The sequence below is a fragment of the Pararge aegeria genome, chromosome 14 (genome assembly GCF_905163445.1).
Source record: "Pararge aegeria chromosome 14, ilParAegt1.1, whole genome shotgun sequence".
In the NCBI taxonomy this organism is placed as follows: Eukaryota; Metazoa; Arthropoda; class Insecta; order Lepidoptera; family Nymphalidae; genus Pararge; species Pararge aegeria.
This window is the reverse complement of record NC_053193.1, coordinates 12,040,239-12,064,184: the sequence shown is the minus strand read 5'-3', so window position 1 is coordinate 12,064,184 and position 23,946 is coordinate 12,040,239. Positions and strand designations below refer to the sequence as shown.

General features: G+C 34.4%; 1 protein-coding gene across 1 annotated transcript in view; it reads right to left on the bottom strand.

Annotated features, from left to right (window-relative positions):
- Positions 1-1,362: 1,362 nt before the first annotated feature.
- LOC120629312 (chaoptin-like) overlaps positions 1,363-23,946 on the bottom strand; it is a 29,509-nt gene continuing 6,925 nt past the window's right edge. Inside the window, exons 2-6 of the mRNA XM_039898220.1 lie at positions 6,731-6,901; positions 6,031-6,175; positions 5,835-5,945; positions 2,600-5,592; positions 1,363-1,854 (exon numbers count right to left, since the gene is read on the bottom strand). Coding sequence (XP_039754154.1) covers positions 1,565-1,854; positions 2,600-5,592; positions 5,835-5,945; positions 6,031-6,175; positions 6,731-6,899 — 3,708 coding nt within the window. The 5' untranslated portion in view covers positions 6,900-6,901 and the 3' untranslated portion in view covers positions 1,363-1,564. The remainder of the gene's footprint in view (positions 1,855-2,599; positions 5,593-5,834; positions 5,946-6,030; positions 6,176-6,730; positions 6,902-23,946) is intronic.

The following is a 23,946-nucleotide window of genomic DNA, read 5'->3' as shown; positions in this document are numbered from 1 at the left end:
TATAATGTCTGTTTAATTTGCCCAAATTTTGTGTAGACCTGATGAATGTGATTGGAGATATAGGACACAACTCCTCAGCGGACGTCAGCCAACCCGTCATTTAAAATTCCTAAATACATAAAGTGCGTAGAATTACACCTAGATCGAATGCCACATGTCTTTCGAAAACAAAAACAAACGCAGACGAAGTCTCGGGCAACAGTGAGTATTTTATAATTCAATGCCTAGTAGAAAAAAACATATATGTTACCTAGTTACTCTGTCGAGCTATTGAAGCTAACAATACTGAAAAATTAAATAGTGAATGAAGATAGGTAGATAGTGATTAGCTACGGATACATTATTATCCCAGTTTCTATTGTTTAATCGAGGTTAACTCGTAAATGTAGATACACTGTAGTATTGTACTGTTCTGTAGATAATACTCTTCTATCACTCAATGTTAATTAGGTTGGTTGTAACTGAATTGTGTTAAGTATACTTATGTCTCGGAGCGTACCTAATTGTGACGTCTACAATTATTTTACGTACTTACCATTTTACTGCTGCTTACCTTTATTAGACCTTTACCTCCTACTTAGTTATGAGTATGTACCTACTTCACGGAATATATATACCAAATATTCTTACTTCCGTGGTTTTATTATCGACCTGCGTCTTGGTAATAGAAATGATAGAAACGCATAATGCCTACTAGATAATGTTTGACGAATAATTTTACGTTAATTTTTTAATCTGTTTATACTACTGATTTTTTTTTCTTTTTGCCCTTATTCCACGTTATTCGCAGTCGGCACAACATGTCTTCTTCTAACTTGATGTCCGCTTTTTTAGTTTTGGTATATTTTTACAACCTACCTTCTGTCTGATGACAATCACCAATGGGAATTTTATACTTAAGATAAGTAGTAACATATTAAAATTATTGGTAGGATTCTATTCACATAACATCTGCGAAAGATTCGTACCTAAATAAAAAAAAAATATTTTCTTTATTCTTACTTTCGTTAAGTTATACGTTTTGCATGTTTTTAACCGATTAGTTAAACCTATTGTAGATTTCGGTTTCTACGGTGAAAAAAAAGAATTACTTTTGAGAAAAATATTTAATTTTTTACATATTTACAAGAATTAAAGTATTGACATAGTGTACAAATTGACTAGGTTTTATAAAATTATGCCGTACAAATATTTATCGGTGTATTCATTAATTGCATTGTTAAATTAATATAAGATTTAACATAGAAATATTGAAAAGTTACAAATAAACAAAAGAGTTTTTGATAAAAAAAAGGTGGTCAGTTCGTCGGAAATAAACTTAAGTATGTATTTCCTTATTTACAACTCACATTATACAGTTTTTATTAAAATTTGCAACGTATAAAAATTACCCTACACAATTCCATTACATCTATTTTTACAATTTATTTCGTGACAATTTCCTATTTCAATTATGTGTTGCACCATTCACAAGAGCAACTTTCACTCCAATTGATTTTAACTTAGATACATACAACGCCACTACTTCTAAGAGTCAGTTACACTAGTTTACTATTACGAATTATCACCTAAGAAGAACAGTCCAGATGGTGATAGTGATAATGTATATTATATTTGTATAGTTTGGAGAAGCACAGTCGCTGGACAGGGCACTGGCATGGCATTCTGCCTCATCAGCTCTTAGTTGTAATAATGGTATTCGGCGTCCATTTAAATCTTTACAAGTAGCACTCCGCACAGCTCTTCTTAACTCGCCCCCTGCCTCATTCTCCTGCAACCATCGCCGCAGCCAAGCTCCAAGCCAAGCCAGCTCACACTCACACCGCAGAGGATTCCCAGTCAGTATTAAACCACCTAAACAATGACAATGAAATGCATGATTTATAATTCAAACGCAATTTTCGCAGCAGAAAATTTGGGAGGCTATTAAGAATTAAAACTCATTACAAAGATGGGGCAGAAGTAGGAGGTCGTTAGATGTTTATAAAGTATGTACGGGACATAATCCATGCGCAACGTTAAAACCCGGCGAACATAGCCATTAATTCTTTAACTTGTGATCTGCAACTTCTGTCCTCGAAGTTATTTTACATTTATATATTTTTTTATCCTACTACAAGTTAGCCCTTGACTGCAATCTCACCTGATAGTAAGTGATGGTGCCGTCTAAGATGGTAGCGGGCTAACCATACTCCCTGGTAGTCATACCCCTAATCGGTTAAGACGCGACATCGCACCGGAACACTAAATCGCTTAGCGGCACGTCTATGTTGGTAGAATGGTAACTAGCCATGGTTAAAGCCTCCCACCAGACCAGACCAGAGAAAATTCAGAAATTATAAATTCCCAATTTTCCCTGCCGGGAACCCTGGACCTCGTACTTAAATTTACAGCGTTGCGCCGGGAAGGTCGTCAAAACAGGTTCTTCAAGTAACACAGGTTTTCAATTTGGCATGAAATGGTAAAGTAAATAAAAGAAATCCTATCTATAATTATAGTCCATACTTTGAAAACAACTTATTTTACTACATAATTAACTAAAACATTGAAGAATTTTTGTGGTTAAACATTGTCAAATATAACTAAGTAAATAACATACCTGAAAGCAATTTTGTTGCTACGTGACTCCAACTTGTGAAATTGGGGTAGAAGATCGCCGGATCAAGCCTCGATATTTGATTGTAGCTGACGTCAATGCCTAATTGAGGGACTTGCGAGAGATGTTTCATAAATGCCGTTGGTAGTTTAGATATGGACGTCTCACTAATTCTGATGAATATCTCTTGGCTATTAGCGAACGGCTCAAATGCTTCGTCTGATATCCTTCGCAAATTGGCTCCTCTAATTTCCAGGTATCTAATTTTCCTTGCTTCGATCCCATGCAATTGATTGTCTATTACTTCGTCCGACCAATGTACCAACAGTTTATATAAGGAAGGAAGACAGGATGTGATATTCACGAGACGAAATGTAGAATGGTTTATCGTAGACCACGTCTGCACGTGCAAGGATCTCAAGGATATTAAGGGACGGAAAGAATCTTTATCAACTATGTCTAAATATTTTAGGCCGTTTAAATTTAAATATGATAAATTATGCAACGATTTAAAACTATTTGGCGTAATTCTTACGATAGGATTGTATGACAGGTCTAGAACATTTAAATTCTTTAGGTGAACCCACATCTTTGGCACTAAAGAGGTAAGACGATTATGGCTTAAGTCTAAATGGCGCAGATTCACTAATCTCTTTACATCAGTCTCTTTGTAACTGGTAATGAAATTTGAAGTCAAATTAAGACTTGTCAAATTTGTTAAAGGTAGGTAAGGCACTGACTTTAAGCCTAAATTCGCCAGGTTCAAATGCCTCAAATTAGGAATGTTGTGAAACAGCTCTTTAAAGTTTGCTTTAATTGAGTTAAAACTTAAATCCAATCTTCGTAATCCCCCAAGACTTGAAAACGTATTATCGGACAAAACCGTTAATAAGTTGTTTCCTAAATTAAGGTTCGATAAAAACTGAGTATTGCGAAATATATTACTGTCCAAATACTCTATTCTATTATTCGAAAGGTCGAGATACCGCAGCGTGAACCCAATATGCGAGAGTGCTGTGACGGGGAACAATGAAATTTCATTAAAACTTAAGTCTAGATGTTCTATTACAGTATTTTTAAATACATCCCTGGGAAGAAGTCTTAAATTATTGTGGTCCATTTTTAAATATCTTAACTTGCGTAAATTATAAAACTGTTCTACTGACATTTGATAAATTGAATTAAATGATAGATCTAATATTTGCAAAGATATAAGATCTGTAAAAGACTTTCTCTTAATAACACTTATACTATTTTTATGTAGATCTAATATTTCTAAGTATAGGGACTGCGCAAAAGCTTCACTGGAAACATAAGTTATTTTATTATGAGACAATATTATGTGCCTTATAGCGGATTCAGCAGCAAGAAAAAAACTATTTGGCACTTCATGAAAGTCGTTATAAGAGCCATCAAATATATTAATAGTAACTGTGCTATCCCCTTCGATATTTTTTATGTTATTTCTACTTACATTAAGAGTAAATGTCACATAGGGACTGGAAACATTACATATAGAGTAAAGCGATAAATATGTTAGGTTGTTTCCTTGAAGTTCCAATATCTCCAGCTTTGGCAAATTAACAAATGTTTCTGTTTCTATCGAATCGATTACATTGCCCGCAAGAGATAAATATCTCAAGTTGGGCAAGTTTCTAAAGCTGTTCTTAGTTAAGTTATTGATACGGTTATAAGATAAATCTAAGTTTCTTACCTCTTGCAAATGTGAAAAGGTTCTAGCCGGAATTAAGCTCAGGAAGTTGTATGATATCCGCACGTTACTTAAAGCTAATGAAACATTATTAAAATCATCTTCTACAAAAATTTCAACAATTCTGTTATAATCTAAATTCAAATACTTTAAGCTTGGAAACAATGAAATGTCAGACAATTTTAAAATATGAAAGTCATTGTTGTCGAACGATAACCAGCTCAAATTTTCCAATGTGTCATCAATCTCAAAAGGAAAGTAGCCACTAAAAATAGTAGCAGATAATTCCAATACGTGTAACGACCCAGTTAAATTTGAAAATGATTGGGGGTGTATGTAGTATAAATCATTAAAGCTAAAATTAATCTCTTTTACAGGCATACTTGCTGGAAAGACGTTCTTATAAATATGTGCAATTCTATTGCCTTTTAAGTTGAGAGTTCCGAGAGATGAACACCAATCTCTAAATTCATTTGGAACCAAATTAGATATCCTGTTGTAACTTAAATCAAGATAACGAATTGAACCGGGTTCGAGCGTCTGGAGCGCTGAGGGTATTGAAGTTAAAAAGTTCCCAGCCAGTGAGAGTGTCTGAATGCGATTTGGTAGTAAAGGGGACTCTTCCAATTGATTGTAAGCTAGAGATAAATGTCTGAGTCGCGCAACTTGAGCCAAACTGTCCGGCAAATGAGACAATCTGTTGTGCTCCACTTCTAAATGTTCGAGAGAGTTCTTTAGCGATAGAAAAACATCTCGATAAATCGAACTTAGTTTATTATACGATATAGATAATCTCTCTATTCGATTATTTGTAAATAATAATCTGGGGACTACAGTTAACTCATTGAGATCTAAGATAATTTGCCTAATCTGGATTTCACGAAATATAAATATTTCTGACGTATCGTTAATATTATTGTTACTTAAATCTAATTTTTCTAATTTCTTAGTTTTGTTATTTAAATTAGTGGAGTTCATGTCAAACGTAATCCAATTGTGTCGCATGTGTAACATTTGTAATCTAGGAAGATTGAATAGTAAATCACACGAAAGTTCATGTAGAAAATTATTTGAGATTTTTAGGACTGTTATAGAGTTTGGTAAGGAATCAGAGTCGATACTGCGAAGATAATTTCCATCTAAATCCAGCTGTAGTAGGTGGCTCAAAGAAGTAAGCGCTTGAGCTTTCAATTCTGTTATTTGATTATTACTTAGAGTTAAACTCGTCAGTGTATTTTCTAAGTGATGCCATCTTATATCAGGTCTCAGCTCTGTAATGTAGTTACTGTAAAAAAAAAAAGAAAATGTAAGTCATTTCAAAATTAACGAGATTTCGTTGCTACAATCAAGTATAAATAAATAAATAAGTGGAATAAAACTGTATGGTGCAACCTCTTTAAATATTGTTTGGCACAGTTTCATTTTGAAATTGAGCGTTGCAAAGTCTACATCACTATCGTTAAAAACTTAAACAGTGATGCAACTCTACATATATATATTTTTAGTACAAAATATAAACCAACTTACTTTTGCAAATTTAACCAGTTTAGTACTTTAAGATCTTTCAGTCCTTGCTCAGGAACTTCTGAGAATTCGTTGTAACCGAGATCTAAGGAGGCAAGACTGTTTGACATGGAACTGAAAATAAAGATCTCAAATTATTTACAAAGAAATATTGTTAATAAACCGTGAAATTCAATTGACTGAATCAAATGTAAGTTACCTAAATGCATGAGATTCGATGTAATGCAACCTGTTTGCGACTAAAACTAGAGTTTGTAGTTCGAGTCCGTCCAAAGCACTTTCCGATATTACTTCTAGATTGGACATGCTTATATCCAGATGATGCAGTTCTATTCGTGGCCAGTCTGAAAAATAAACTGTCAGATATTATACTGTGAATTTTGTACTATTTAAGGGCGAGTATCGGACTTTTAATTTTTTTTTTATGTTAATTTTAATTAAAACAAAAACCAAACCAAATCTGGAGTTTAAACAACTCTAAGGTTAAGAAAGTTCTGTTATTCCTGGCTCATTAGTAGATACAGGCAATCACAATTGATCGCTTGCGGTCAACGTGGCACTGGGATATTGAGCCCTGCACGGTCACTTTTACAATAAAACAAAACAAGCTGAAATGTTTCTCTACAAAGAAAACATAGGTTATGCAACTTGGCCTATTAATGCATCCGTTTTAACACAGTCAGAAAACTCATTTATTATAATACAGTTGATGAATTTCTTAATAAGGTTACTTGGAAGAAGCTGGCTCCACTTTCATCGATCGCACAAGATAGAATAGTGAAAAAAACAACATCTGAGTTACTTGGTAACTTCTTTCCGAACCGGTGGTGGGGTCACCACAACTAGAATACTCTACACTCTCTACTCAGTCTACTAAGAAGAATAAAAGTTAAGCTGACCTGGAAATCGATGCAGTGGCACAGCAGTGCAGGACATGTGTGCTATGCGGCAGGAGCAGAGCGGGCTGCCAGTGCACGGTTCCAGTCGCTCCGGGGTAAGTGAACTGACCAGCAGGCACGCCAGCGCCGCCTGCAGCGCTGGCCGCGCGCTACCATCGCCCAACACCATCACTGAAAAACATGCTTTGTAATTCTAGCTACAACACTGGTTCAGTGGCGTGCATAGAGGGTATGCACAGGGTATGCAGATGATGAAAATGCAGAAAATCTTCAGTACGAGTTATAAATACTTAAGGGTAGGCTTTTTATAACTGTTACAATGCTCCTCCTTAAATTTTTTTGTAATTCTTTTTAATATCATCTGCCTATCCTTTTTTAAAATTTATATTTAATTTTATTTAATTATTTGCAGCTCACGAACGCCTAAAGAGGTGACTGACTTATAAGGAGCTAACTTTTTACAAAAACAAATTTTCGACTTTGATTAGCATTGGTGATCTTATAAGTGAGAGGTCCCAGATTCGATCCCCAGCAGGGGCAATTTTGGATTTCCCTGTTCAAATTTTTCTTAGTCTGCTCTGGGGCTAGTCTGCTTTGGGCAAGCGTGGAGGACTACGGCCTTAACCGCTTTTCACTGTTAGAGGAGACCCGTGCCCTGTAGTGGGCCGGTAATGTATTGATATGATGATGAATCCTGACAGCTTAAATTACACTTTGTTCATCGGTCCGTCCTCTTTAAGTTTATTTTAGAAATCACTACAATGAAAGACCAAGGAGAATTGTAGAATATACAATGTCAGGTCGTTCTGACATCAGAACTTAGCTCGTAGCTTTTGTTTAATTTTATTCATTAAGTTTTCGTTTGATTTTCCTTTGATTTGAGAGAATAGTAGCAATCATTTAAGAAATTGAGCTTATATTCTAATTGTTTTGCTTGCTTCTATACAATATTTGAAGAGTTACTTGAAATATACAAATATGATGTAACGAGGTTGTTTCAGGAACGTATGAAGCGTCGGGTAAACATATATGCCTATTTAAAATCTTCAAAATCATGAATTATGATATGTGTGTCAAAATCCAAGTATTTAATGTATCTTAAGAACTTGTGAAGTAAAAATATACTTTTACACAGACAACAAATACTTACTCTAATTACCTTAAAAAAATAGAATGACTAAAGCCTTAAAGCCATATGTAGGTATAATGTTATTTATTCTAAGATTTTAGCTCTCCTCATAATATTGTAAAGGAAAATATTTATTTTACAAACATAATAATTATTCTCTTATTTACATGGTAAATTATTGTAAAGATCCAAACTCCGCTTTTGCGAATTTGAAATTCCGAATTCGCTGCCGCCATGTTTCGGAATTTCAGCATAAAATATTGGTCCACACAGCATATTTTACATCCACGCTGCTATGTCAATTTATTTCTACAACTTTGTCATAGATAAGGCTGGGTTCACATTAAAGTGTAATTTTATATCGTGATACCGCAGAAGGCCAGCTGGAGCCATTTAATATTTTATTTATACGAGTATGCAGATGTGCACGGGTGTCTGGGTTGATGGTGGACGCTGCACGGCTAGCGTAAAAATAGGGGACAAAAAATTTATCCCACACTTATATCTTTTTTATTCCACTAAAAGTTAGCCCTGCAATCTCACCTGGTGGTAAGTGATGATGCAGCCTAAGATGGTAGCGGGCTAACCTATTAGGGAGTATGGTAATCATTCCCCTAATAAGTTTCTACGCGATAATATATACCGGGTCCTACCGCGTTGCATCGCCCACCCGTGACTGTATTTCTTTTAAGCTTAGCTTTTTTCTTGCCGTTTATAGGTTTGTCATCTCTTACGGATCGTAGCGTAACCTTTCCCAAAAGTTAGGCTATCAAATGCAAAATGTATAAATATTTTCTTTTCTAACAAACTTACGACTTTGTCGTAGAAGGGTAGAACACTGCCTGACAAGTCCTCTTCCGGCCTAACTGAAAATGTTCCTTTGAAATTGGTTCAGTCTTTTCCCCGGTTAAAAGGCCCTAGATTAGGATTCCCATCAAAATCGGTTCATCTTCATCAACCCATAAATGGCTCACTACTGGGCACGGGTCTCGGATCTGGGCTCAGAATGAGAAGGGCTTAGGCCGTAGTCGATGCTGGCCAAGTGCGGATTCACACGCCCTTGAGAACAGTATGGCGAATTCTCAGGCAAGGTTTTCTCACGATGTTTTCCTACACCGTTTGAGCAAGTGATAATTAAATTAAGAACGCATATAACTGCAAAAGTTAGAGGTACATCCCGGGAATCAAACTCGGTCCCACCGAAAGGGAAGCCAAAGCCATAAATGCAATGAGCAATGAATGAATATCTGTGCTAAAGATTAGCCACGTCCAACGCCGGTTTAACAGTTTTAAAAACGACGGAATAGAAGACAGTTATTTCAAAATCACATTTATGCTTAAAATGTATATTTTATGATCGCCGTTCATCCGTTATGGAAATTCATTCTAAATTATATGAACATTATAACTGAGCTCAAATGTCTAATTTGTTATATCCGTAGAATCCCCTTTAACTTCTTCATGTTCAAACTTTTATTTTTAATTGCTTAAAAAAGGATAAACTAATTAGTTTGATGCAATTCTTTATTTAATCTTTTTGTGAAGCATCTTCAGGCTAAAACTCATCAAGCGGTTTATTCCCCGCTCGCCGCGGTTGCAATCCCGCGTTGAATGCAAATAATATCTGTAAATTTGAATTTTACGACGCGTTCTACACCCGCGGTGGGCACGAGTCTTTCCAACAGTACTGCACGGTACGCTTTTACCTGCAAGTTTTTTGTGGTTTGTTTGCAGGCGATGCGGTTAGGGGTCGGATCAGCGGAGTAAGTAAATACACCAAGAACCTTTTAGGACCTCGTTACTTAATTCTAATGTGAAGTGAGTATATTGCGATACCTCATTTCTAAAATTTGACCAATTATCTGGATGGATCGTAAAGAACCACCCGACTTGCCATCCTTTTCCACCATGTTTGCCGGACATTATGCGTGTCGTGAGTTTTGAAATGAAACAGCTGTAACGCAACCTCGACGGGTGGAGTTAAAAACCGCTTCATGAGGTCTTAGCCTTATCATTTTCATAATCATTATATCAACTAAAGGACATTCAAAAATGGAAATGCATTTTTATTGGATTCCCGAATGCCAAGGTCGCTTGCTTCCTTTGTGTGTACATTTTGGATTCGTGAAAAGCCTAAATAATAATAATAATTCTGTATCTAGTAGTACTATAACCCATTTATATAACAGAATAATTAAAGTACAGTATTAATAAAATAATAAATCAAATAATTACGTGAGATATTATTAATATTAAATATACAAAATAATTACAAATTAAAATTTCTGCCGCCAGACAGCGTTACATGGAGTTCGAAAAATTGCATGTTTTTTTTTGCAATTGGAGAGTCGTATTTTTTTATTAATGCCTTTAGAATGCAGTTACTTTTTACCCTCTTTTTTATCAAGGATGCTATTCGTTTCCTTGTAATTTTTATTGAAACGCTCAATTTATAAAGCTAATTTAAATATTTATGAAGACGCCGCAAATATATTGAAAAAACCCGAAAGGTATTTCTACCCGAATCACTTTAATAAAGCGCAATCAGCTTTTAATCGAAAATAGCTATTTGTCCTCGTTATATTTATATACAGGTAAGATATCAACAAAGCAATCTATTGCCATTCTTTATTTTGGTAGTTACACACCTTTAAGAATAAAAAAATTCACGGCTAAGAAACTGCGAATAAATCGGTGTGTAAAAAATCAGCATGTGTAAGCCAGACTCACAAAGGAAACGTATAAAAAAGTTATTTGGTCGCTGCAACAACACCGATCTGCAGACAATTTTATGAAATAACCTAGTGAGCTTTGAATTATTCTTTCATTAACAACACTCCCTTATAAAATAAAATAAGATCTTCCGCATCGGCCATTAGGGGTTATATCCCGTAACTAATGTAAATTTAAACATTTTAAAATCCTCGACTTTCAATATAAGTGCTTCAATGTAGTATACACATTTGATACCAATATAGAGGGAGTGGTGAAAAAAAATGTAATAGGCTAATTTTTTTTTGTCAAGTGTTTTATTACTCAAGCCCTTTCATCTTTCATTTGATACCCATATTGAGGGAGTTGTGGAAAAAAATGTTATTCGCTAATTTGTGGCAGTGGCCATCTTGACCGATTATCAGCAAACATAGTGGTGGCTAAGAACATTCCCGACTAATAAACCTTTCAAACAACAAAAAACAAAATCAAATTCGGTTCATCCGGTTCAGACAGATACACACACACACACGCACAGACACGTTAAACTTATAACAGCCCGTCGTTTTGCGTCGGGTGCTAAAAACACTTCTAAGTTAGAGATTGATACATAACCTTTGAATGATAAGGGTTAATTAAAACGAGTGACTATTACGAATAGTTTAATATAATCATAAATATCTCTTTACAACTTGAATAACATTTCCAGTACTCAAACTGTGATTTAATAACAGCAGGAATGCTCATTAAAGTAATTATAAATTATTAAATTACGAAAAATGGAAACACTTATTAGAATTGTGGGAGAAATGTACGCAGTTACGTACTTCGTATTTTTTAAGCTGTCTAAAGCTATTACGCCAACGCCTATTCATAATATATTTCAATGAGGTCCTTAAATTTAATAAATATGAGGGGTAATAATATATAACAAGGTGTTTTAGACTGTCGTTAGATGTATAATAACGTACTTTAAACTTTTTATATGAACGTGTAAGTTACTATTACTATTGTATTTACTAGCATTCCACCAGAAATATTTATACCAATCAATATAGGTTCTGTTAAGGAATTTTTCATCATCATCATCATTAAGTCTATACCAGAGCACTGCTGGACTAAAGGCCTATATTATATTATAAATATATAATAAACTTTATAAATTTAAAATGCATAAAAAAATTTCGGAATCTGTCGGAATCGACCGAATCTGTGACTCTCGTGCAATCGCGGCAACTGATATTTCTTCCACGTGTAGGTAGAAAAATTTAAATAAAAAAAATATATACAATTAAAGGTACTGCAAACATAATGACATTTGACTTCCGGCGAATGTAAAACAAGATATGTCAAATACCTTGCGGTTTGGTACACAATTCAGCCTACCTTTGGAAGGAACCCAATAAAATTATTAAGTGTTTATGGCGTTTAGGTTGTTGTGTTGATTAATGGTTGTGATAACAATCGTACCCAATCAAATAATGTAATGGTGGACCAACCCGCCATCTTGAATATAAGTAACATTTATGAGTCATCGATAATATCCATTTAATGTGCTTACAGTGAAGATGAAATTACTAATAGTTTTATTTAATATTTTGTAAGGCAAAAAACATTTAAAAAAGTCCCTTAAAAGATCCAGACCAACAGTGACATTCAAAGGTTGAGAGAAAGGAATAAATACAGCAGTCAATTTCTACCAGCCAGAAATCGCTACTTTAATATCAAATGGGCTCCAGACGTCTCTGCATCAAAAGCATTCAAGTAATATCTGATATTAACTCCAATATTCAGGAAGCAGTCGAAGATATATATTTGCTTTTAATGTAGAAGATCGCCGTTCGTGTACGATTGGAAAATTACTTATTAATATCTTATCAACGTTGGTAAGTAATTGATATCGATGAATGAAGCACCAGTCTTAGTGTTTCTCTCTATTCGTCCTTTAATTTCCTAACTGTGTCCACCACTCAGTTAGGACAAGTACAATTAATAAACAGTTTAAATAAAATAATAATTTACTATTAATGGTAGATTTTTAACTTCTCATAACGGCAACTTTTTGGAGACGTTTTTTTTATTCTCAAATTTCTCTCTCAAGTTTTTATAGTAATAATTGACGGACAAGTTATCCCACCTGAAGTTAAGTGGAAAACCATTGCTTATAAACAGAGCAACTCTTTGCTACTCTTTGTATCGCTTCAAGCCGGCCGACTGGCGCAGTGGGTAGCGACCCTGCTTTCTGAGTCCTAGACCGTGGGTATGAACATGATTGTTTTTCAGTGGCTGGGTGTTTATCTGTATATTATAAGTATTTATGTGTATTATATTCCTAAAAATATTCAACAGCTATCTTATTACCCATAACTCAAACCACGCTTACTATGGGACTAGATGGCGATGTGTGTATTGTCACAGTATATTTATATTTATTTATTTATAACCTGAGGCGTATATGTTCAGCGTCATGTGCCTTCAATTACACCGGCAACCACGCCCTGCAGATCGGAACACAGCTTTGCAACAATGCTGCTTGATTACAGAAATAACCATGGCGGTAGTACTTCTCCGGACGAGCTCTGTCGCAAAAAACTCTACTCACTCTACTCTCCTTTGACTGCAATCTTACCTAGTGATAGGGCGGCAAACAGCCAAAGCCTCCGACCACTCTAGACTAGACTCAAATAGGAAACTGTTAAACAGATCAATCATCATAAACTATGCCAAGGGAAAGCAAAATTGAAAATTGGCATCTCTACAGCCATAAATACCATCTCCGCCATAAAAATCGTCTGAAGCCTATCTGCCAAATTATTTTGCATTACGCAATAGTTGCATAAATAGCTAAATACATATGTATCGACATTTTATTGTTATCTGTGTTTAAATTGTATATCCTGGGGATTTAGTTATCGTATTCCAATTTATCGCAACTTCCAATAATCTAGGATTGACTGCAATACATGTATTAGAATTGTGATATTATGATAATATATTCATGACTTTACGGAATAGCCACACAGTAATGTTACACCGAGTATTTCGATCGTCTGTTATAAATTTCAATTTGAACGGTATTATTAATATTTCTATAAACTTTTGTATTTTACCGGGAAATTTGTAGTGAACTGTACAATTTTTTTATACACCGCGCTAGCCCTTAATCTAACCAGATGTAATGTCATGACATTGCTTAAGTTAGAGAGCATAAGAAAGTTAATCCTTTGAGAACCTACATAAAATCGGAATTAATGTTCTAATGCTACTACAAAAAAAACCCCACATAAGGTGGATTATACTGGTGGAGTGTATTGGTGTGAGGCCACAAATCCATATGGCACTGCTAGAAGTCGTAATGCAACTTTGCACGTCGCTGGTAAGTTTTAATTTAACACAATACATTCTGATAATTTTAACAAAATCTCTGGTCATTTTCGTTTATTTTACAATTTTGCACTTCCGTTTATCGTTCGCCTGTCGTTGACTAGTTGTCCTAATTTTTCAAAGAATGCGTTTTAGGGCATTCGTGAGAGATCCTCAAATATAAAGTATCTAACTATTTTATGATAATTTACTTTTTGCCTAAAAACGATTATATGATAAGTAATTATTAATTAATAGATAATTTCCTACATTTGATAAGTGGAAGTGTTTGTACCTATTCTATAGTTTCGTTTTTGTGATCCATTACAAGTTATCCCTCGACTGCCAACTCACCTGGTGGTTGGTGATGATCTAAGATGTTAGTGGGCGTGGTACAGCAGCAGTTTGGAACCTTTACTCATAATCAATTTATAATAACCTAACTGGATATCCAACCCGAAACTTCCAGTAATAGGACCTCAGTGCTTACTACTGCGCCGGGGAGGTCATCGATATTTACATTGTCTAATGTGCAGTGGGAAATGGGGAAGCTGTGAATCATAAAGTGTCAGACGTTAGTCTTAAGATAAAGAAGATACAATCAACAAGGTTAGGGAGATACAATTAAAAAGTTATGCGGGAAGAGTCACGAAACATTTGAACTGAGAGCTTCTTTAATTTTAAAATTAAGTTTTATTATTATGTGCATTGTAGTAAACGAAAATTCAGTTTGAAACTCATCTTGAAAATTTATTTCAAGATACAAATTCCAATACATTTAGAGGTCGACCCCCAAGGGGTTAGTATCAAAGGGGATTTGCCGAATCCATCTTTGAACATTAGGTTCTGTGTATACCTAATGTTCAAAGTTACGTGTGAATAAACGAACTTACGACTAGGAATTCACTTAATACACGATAAGCGAAAGAAGTAGAAGAAATATAAAAATGCTCTGCGCTGCCATCCCCATCATTTAAGGGCAATTGTTATTGTATTGATTGTTACATTCAAAATTTCTTTATTCATGTAGGCCTATCACAGGCACTTATGAAGCGTTCATACATACATGTTTACATAATTGTAAGGGGATGGTGATAACTTCGATCGCCAATTTAAACCTAAAGCTACGAGGGTTCCAAACGCGCCCTGGTCTAAGAAGAGCCCACAACAAACTTAGCCGGGTAAAATTTTTTTTTCTTTATCACCATCTCACAGTAAATTTATATTCAGCTATGAAGCTAGAGCAATTAACAACCAAGCTTTTTATCGTTTATATAACAAATTACCGAATGAAATCTTTGCGATGTGTCTCAATAAGTATAAAGTTTATATTAAACTTAAGCTTACAGAAAAATCCTATTATAATGTTAATGATTACTTAAACGACATAAAAGCTTGGGTGTGAATTACTCTAACTTCATAGCTTAATATTAATTTACTGTGAGATGGTGATAACAAAAAAAATACCCGGCTATCTTTGTTGTGGACTCTTCTTAGACCAGGGCGCGTTTACACCCTCGTAGGTTTAAGTTGGCGAACGATGTTATCACTATCTCCTTACAATTATGTAAACATATATGTACGAACGCTTCATAAGCGCCTGTGATAGGCCTACATGAATAAGGATTGATATTTTTGAATTTGAATTTGTAGTGTTTACTACACTACAAATTCATATAATTTAAATATCAAAAAATTTCTTGAAAACTTATTAAAGCTGGAGCTGTGTTGCTATTTTCTACTTCGTGTAAGGCAAATACGAGCACTCTGCCGCTATATTCTAGACTACTTAAGAACTCTAGATCCCACTTAGCAAAGATTAAGGGCAAGACGAAGAAAAATTGAAAATATGCACTGCCCTGCCGTCGCGCGTGTGCACTGGGCCTAAGACAAGTGTTGTTGCAATTCTTTATACATTCTGGAAGTCGGTTAAATATTATTTGTAGTGTAGTAAAATATAATTCAATTTGAAAATCTACTTGAAAACTTATTTTAAAGCGTTAGAGCTGTGTCGCTATTGTCGACTTCGTATTATGCAAATACGAGCTGGAATCACAGTGCAAATGCACTCCGCCGCTATATCCTAGACTATTTTAAAAACTCTAATGCACAAACTTTCCCATTTTATACCAAAATCCTCGTATTCGGTGCTTACTTTTAAACGATTTTATTTTATTTAACACGTTATAAAATCCAGTCCAACATGACCTCTTTATGGAATTAGTTTTCACAGAAGTACTTAAATATGTTTACTCTTATAAGTTGTGAAAGCGAAGAAAGGAGCTTTTAAGAGAGTCTAACTACTTATTTTTAACCGACTTACAAAAAGGAGAGGTTATCGATACGGTTGAAATTCTTTTTACGTTTGTTACCTAAGTACATAAACAGATTAGAAAAATATTTTTTGTTTGAAACGGTATACTTCGCGTGTGGTCCATTTTTCATATTTTTTTTTCTTATAGTAACTTTCGCTTTTATAATTTTTTTTTAATGCGGATTGGCTAAAGCAAAACGTATCAATTATTAGGCATCATAATAATAATGATAATTTTATTTGCTTGAAACGCACCTAATTTAGCAAAGTAAGAGGTGCTGGGATTCGAACTCGCCGCCCCGAAAGTGAAGTCGAAGTCCAAACCACTGGGCTTCCCCGTTTCGCGCAGTTAATATGAACCAAGAATAGTGAATGAGTTTCTTCCAAGATAACCATCTTTACTACGTACCATTATCAAGATTGTGGCTCATATTGTAGCTGTATTTAAAATTAAGCCCGACTATTTAGCTCAATTTATTTGTATAACTTAGTTCCTTACTTTTGTAAGGAAAGAAAGAAAGACATTATTTATTTGTCCACATAAATGCTTCAAAAATATAACTTACCTGGTTACTGATTCACTATGATATCGTTGACACAACTCTAATATCACAGCGAAGTGGGCCCCAGACAGACAGGTAGGTACGGCAAGAATGTGGACAAATAGGGCCACGCCTCAGTATCATAACCAGACCATAACATTCACTAGCCATCCATTTTGTTTATTTACACAGCAGAGTAAATTCGGAATTAAGTAATTGTAAATTCCTAAATTGCTCACACCGAAGATCGATCTGGGACCTCTCACTTATAAGAGCATAGCGCTCAAAACAGTCGTTGATCTCGCGACAAAATCATACAGATTCTGGATATTCGGAAAATGCAGGTTGTTACTTTGCAAAAACTATATACGGAATGAAATACACAGAGTTTAAATGTGCTTTAATCCGCAATGACCAGAAAATCAGTGCGGTCTAACATGCGATATGCACTATTGCATGTCTATGCGCTGTAATTCGCAAAAACTATTTTGCGGATTCCGAATCCGCATGAACGGTTCTGATAATTTTCATGTTTCTCAAAAACAGTCTTCTTGTTTTTCTTACTTATACATACATTTACGTAGGTATGTAATTTATTATTTTTGTTAGCTCAGAGCTCCGTCATTTTCAAAAGGATTTGAAGTTTTTTTAATTGAAAGGATATAATTTTACTTTAAGTGCCGTGAATAAATAAGTAAATAACATCTTTCAACAAAATAACTGGACCAAATACGAGTATGTCATCCAAGGCAATGAAATTGCGAATAGATTGTATTTCTTACAATAAATACTAAATTTCAACAATGAAACTTAGTATTTTTTGAAAATCTAAGTCAACTTAGTATATTTATTTTATTTTTTTCTCTAATTGCAAAACCAACAGTTGTAAATACAAAATAGTCGACTTAAAACTACTAACAGGTTTCCACAGATGTATTATGATGTAATTTAATCCCAATTGGCATTTTGTGATGACTGACATTCAATTTCCTTTACCCATAGCTCTGTTCATCACCGCAATGATAACTTTACTCGGCGGTATTGCAAACAATCACTTTGATTACACGAAACCATGTGAACTTTTGAACAATAGCGATGCTCCGTCGTGTTTCTATTTAAACTTTAACATGCTGCTCCAAAGTTTAATTAAGAGATCACTTGTATACGGGTGGTGTAGTCTGAGCGATAATATTATTTTTAAGTACCTACCTAGTTGTTGATTATAATACATCAACCTGAGTTAGTTAAAATCATCATCAAGTCCATAACAGGGCATAGGTCTCCTGTCAGAACAAAAAAAGGTTTAGGCTGTTGCTGTGCAGAATTCTTGCTTTCCCATGAGCATGAAAAGTTCTCCCATTCTACCAATGCCATTCAAATTCAAATTCATTTATTTCAAGTAGGCCTACTTTATAAGCACTTTTGAAACGTTTCGGAAAGCAAATTCTACCGAGAAGAGCCGGCAAGAAACTCAGTAGTTGCTCTTTTCCAACATCAACATTTACAATCATTTTTCTATCTTGCAGGAGATGAGAGCGAGGCTGGCTGCTTCCAATTCTCATTTTTCAATTCTCATTCTCCAGAGAGGACTGGTATATTTTAATTTCCTGAAGACCAGCTCACTAGATTGTACGTTAGATAACCTACCTAAGGAACATTAGATGGAAGTTACAGGAATCTGTTTCTCCCTTATACTGCTGCTCCTAATTTTAACTTAAGTCATCCTTCTCTTTTCCTTCTTAATACAATTTCTTTACTTCATTTACAACTTCTCGAACGCGAATTTTGGTAGTTCTAACTGTAAAAACATAGCACTTTCATACAAAATACGGAATTGGGACCGGGGGCTATACTGATAAAAATTTGCGAAAACTTTCATCCTCTATTTTACCACCAATAATGGAGGAGTATCCAAAATATAATATTAATGCCGATTTTCACGTATCTAACTTCAGACACATCGAATTTTCATACAAACTTCCAATCCCTATTTTACCCCATTAAGGGGGTAATTTCTCAAAACCGTTTCTAAATTGACGTCTACGTCCTAGAAGCTACCTTTGAGATTTCAAGTTTACATTTCCTGAGATTTCGTGATTAGTCAGTGAATGAGTAAGTGGTTCTTTATCTCTTTTATATATTTATAATCTTTTGTATATTTATACTACTTAAACTTAAGAGGTAGGAGGTTAAGATGTAAGGTTAACGCAGCCCATACATAATGATGCCGGGTGGCAGGGCTATCCTAAAAAAGGCAACCTAACTAATTTATCACTAGAAACCTTTTTTTCAATCAAAAGATCACAGATTCTACGTTCAATTTCTTGATCTACTACCAATAAATTAAACGTAGATTATGATTATTGATATTAAAACAGATTTGCCTTTGCATATTTACTACTCAGAAAAGTTTTCGGAGTTTAATCAAAACAATGCCTATTTTGGGAGCAGCAAAAACAGGTCAGAAGCGAAATTTAAGTTCTCCTTTGGGTACTTTATCAAAGGCAAAATGCCGCACAGCGTTATTAAAAGGTTACCTAATTATAAATTCATTATTTATGAAAAAGTTTTCCACTTTTCCGTATTGCTACTTAACTTCTTTCCTACTTTAAAACTTACTGCCGGTAAATTACAACTTTGCAACCTGTTTGTGCATAAGAAATAGTTAATTATGTAGTTCCGTGAAAAAACTGAAAGAGGGAAATTGATCTTACAGTTTTTCGTGGCACTCTAGCAACTTTTATTGAACTTCGACGTGCACTTTATTTCTTCATAGACTTACCTAAGTAATTAATTAATTTTAAATACGTTAAAGTAGGTCGTTCTTGACCGGTTTGATAAGCTACGCTTTTCATTATCGCCATCTTCCATTATCGTGCCATCACTGGGCACAGGTCTACTCAATCATAGTCACCACGTTCCTCTAATGCGGATTGGTGGGCTTCTTACTATGTTGTTCATACTGGACGAGAAATGTCAAATTTTTGAGAAGAGATGACACATGGGCGTTCCGGGTTGGACACACGATGAGGGCTATGGACACATTTTATGATTTCAAGTTGGTTGGTGAAATTTTAATTTCAATCTAAATCTGTTAAATTTGTTTGTATGAATACCTTAGCAAAAATGCAAACATTCTACTAATAAAATATAAGTAATGATAAGTTAGTATATTTATGCCGTTTTTCACTAAACCAAGGCAACGCTTAAATCGAATGCCTAATGGTTTGGGTTATGCGTAGAAAAAAAAAAAGTTCCACCAACTCTTAAATTTTGACGAACGACGTTGGGCGCCATCTAAAGTTACAACAACGATTCGGCTGTAATATTTAGGGAACTCGTAAACTGCTGAAAAAAATATAAATAAATGCATACGAAAAATTAATATGATGTATGCGACAAATAAATACAAAATATCACACATTGTATAAAGAATTATAGACAAGTTAGCTTATATGAGTTGCCTAGTTAAAACCGTTTGGTGAAAGGTAAATGTATGCCTAGGAATTTGCTTTAATTTGGCGTTACTTACATAGGCATTGTTTTGTTCGATATGGAAAACTGACATTAGTGGATTATAAACCGGAGCCTTAACTTGTCGTTGGCCTAGTAGTTATCATGTTTGACTACAGATCATACGTCCTACCTTCAACAGCCGAGCCAAGCCTTAGACATTATTGTATTGTTCTGGTAATTGTTAGGAGTTTTACTGCACGATATAAAAAATTCAAAATTCATTTATTTCAAGTAGGCCTAATACAAGCACTTTTGAAACGTCAAGTCTGTCCGTGTGTAGTCACTCTACCAAGGGTTCAGAAGGCAGATTCTACCGGGAAGAAGCCGGCAAGAAACTCAGCAGTTGCTCTTTTCCAACATCAAAAATTTACATTTTACATTTTAACATTCATTTTTCTGTCTTGTGAGAGATGAAAGTGGAACCGGATGCTTCCAAGCAACCTTGTCATTAAGAAACTTATCAATTGTATAATAACCTCGCTGTAATAAATGTGTTTTAACACATTCTTTAAACTAATGCATTGGTAGGTCCAAAATTACCTTAGGAATCATATTATAAAAGCGAATACTCAATCCCACAAATGACTTCTGCACCTTTCGCAGACGATATGCAGATGTCACTAATTTATGACCATTTCTTGTAAGTCGACTGTTTATATCCACCTTTTGTTTATAAAGACTAATATGTTGTCTTACAAATACTATATTGTTATAAATATATTGTGAGGCTACCGTGTGTAAGTATACCTATTTCTTTAAATTTTTCACGGTGGGATTCACATGATTTAAGTTTATATATTGACCGTACAGCTCTTTTCTATAATATAGTTTCAATATCAGCAGCTTTGCCCCATAATAAGATCCCGTAAGACATCACACTATGAAAGTACGCGAAGTAAACAAGTCTTGCTGTTTCTACGTCAGTAATCTGTCTAATTTTCCTGACGGCGTAGGCAGTCGAGCTTAGTTTACCTGCTAGTGTATCTATATGGATACCTTCATGGGTAAGCTTCAGTGAGCTTACAATCCAAGGTCATGCCCAGAAAAACTGTGGAATCTTCCATTTTTAGTGATTCTCCATTTATTATTATATTTTTATTAACTTTCTTTACATTTGGTAAAATAAATTCCACACACTTATTTTTTTTGCATTTAAAAGTAAATTATTAACAGTAAACCAGTGCGACACATGCGACATAGCACGGCTTACATCATCAGAGTTGTCTCTACCTCTATCAGTTTTAAAAATTAGAGATGTATCATCTGCAAACAGTACAATGTCACAGGTTTCACTGACATGGTGTGGTAGATCATTTATAAACACCAAAAAATAGAAAGAGACCCAAGATTGAACCCTGTGGGACACCCATTGACGTAGCCTACCCCTGCGACTTAACGGCTTTCATGCCAACCCTTTGGGTTCTGTCACTGAGATAAGAGGCAACCAAATTTAGTGCAACTTTTTTGATACCATAATGGGCTAGTTTATGAAGCAAGGTTTTATGATCAACACAATCGAATGCTTTGGATAGATCACAAAAAACACCAATGGCATTATGCGAACGTGCCCAGGCATCGTACACATGTTTTAAAAGTTTAGCGCCTGCATCCGTAGTGATGATCATGAGGACGGTCAAATAACAGAAAATGGTTTAAAATAGGAACTTTCTATCTCCAGATTCCTGCATGAGATGAATATTTTTAATGTTTCAGCTCAAGTATGTAGATAAGTATTCTTTAATATTTTTGTCTACAGTTATTTTCTGATGGATATCCTCTACTGAACCGACAAACGGCCGTTTAACGGCACGGAACGCCTGTCCAGTACCTTGGGACGCCAACGTTAATCGGTTATCAGAGGGATGTACCCAGCCCTATATTCTGACATCCATCCATGGATGTTATACGCCTATTTTACACATATTCTACGAATTATTTCAAACTTACAATCATATAATTAAATATTGATGTTCGCAATTTGGTTGCTTCTCGAAAAGTTGAATAACTTAAACCTAAGGATAAAGTTCCGACCATTTTCGAGTAACAAATTAAAAGAGATAATGACTCTTTGACATTAAAATTGTCGAAACTTTGTCTGCAAATTATCTTTGGGAGTATTTAACGAAATTTAAACCGAGCAATTACCTATAAAAGAATTAAGATTTTAAATTTTAATTTTATTTCTGTACTAATTACAATTTATATGGCGGAAAATTGCGTGAAATATACTTAACATCTGTTTACTACCGCAATAAAATCAATTATAATTATCAGTTTTTTTAGCCTTTCGCTACATAGCTCACTCCTTATTTCCTTGAAAAATTACCCACTCATAAATGAGATTACCTTACAGTAGAAGTGTGCATAACTTTCTCCTGCGAGAGGAGATATAATTAAGTATAAAGTTTATTTACTTTTGTGGTCTGGCAAGGGAATTCATGAAATAAAAGATTTATTTAAATTAAATTAAAGAATATTTATAAGACATACAATGTATCAATGCAATTACCAGGTCATTTTATTAAATTTCGTCACTGTACTTCTTTTAGATGGTTAATTAAAATTTTCGGCTCAAAGAACCGCGTAACTGCAAAAAAATGTATAAAAAATAATCCAGGCGGGCAAAATTAAAGGATGAATCCGACCGTAAGCGAGGTACTTACGATAAAAAAGTGAGAATTTTTATTACTCACCTGAAGCGTTAACGAGTTTTGTGGGGGTTTTATTCGGTTTTAGATTTCGGTGTACAAAGGTAAAGGTTTTCGAAATTAATTTAGACGCTTATTCATGATGTAGTGGGTGTTTTAATTGTAACTGTTGATGGTCCGCCCAAGCAATTTTATGCGACTTTTGTTAACCATTTGTGTAAAATATGAGATGAAATCAATGGGTTCGATATTAAGGTACCTATTTGTTTTTTATATTTAATATATATTTTACATTTATTAGCTGTGGCTGTTGTATATGAGTATTTTATTATTCTTTGTCAACTTATTGAAGATGAAATGAAATGCACCGTGCATTTGCTGCCAATCTTCAATAAATTGACTTAATAATTCATACACACTTTTGGTCATTTTCAACAACCATATGATTAAATGCCTCAATGTTATTATTTTAAAAATAATTTAAAAAAAACATTAAGGATGTAATAATTTTAAATAATAATTTCTAAAATCGTTGTAAAACTTTATTTTTGATTGCTTTGTGTGTTGTTTTAAGTGTTATTAAAACGTTGAACAGTTCATAGCTAATTTTTATTTTCATATATATTTGCCTTTATTTTTTAAAAATGTATTGATAGAAAGAGAATAATATTCTCATATATATTCTCATATTCATTATATTATATATTGAACATATTATGTTCAAAAATGTGTGGAAAGTTATATGACATAAACATATTGAAATTGACCTAATTTTTGTAAGATTATATAGCTCGTCACTAGTTTGATAGCGGGACCTATTATTTATGTGGCAAGAGTTTCGTTACTTGCCACTTGCCTCTCTTAAAATCCTATAGGTACTAAACGCAGCTGGAATGCGTACTGGTTTAGAATTACAGCGACATACGATGTGTGTTCGTTATGAAATTTAGTTGTGAAGATACTCGTAATTATTTAATAAGTAATTAGAAAAA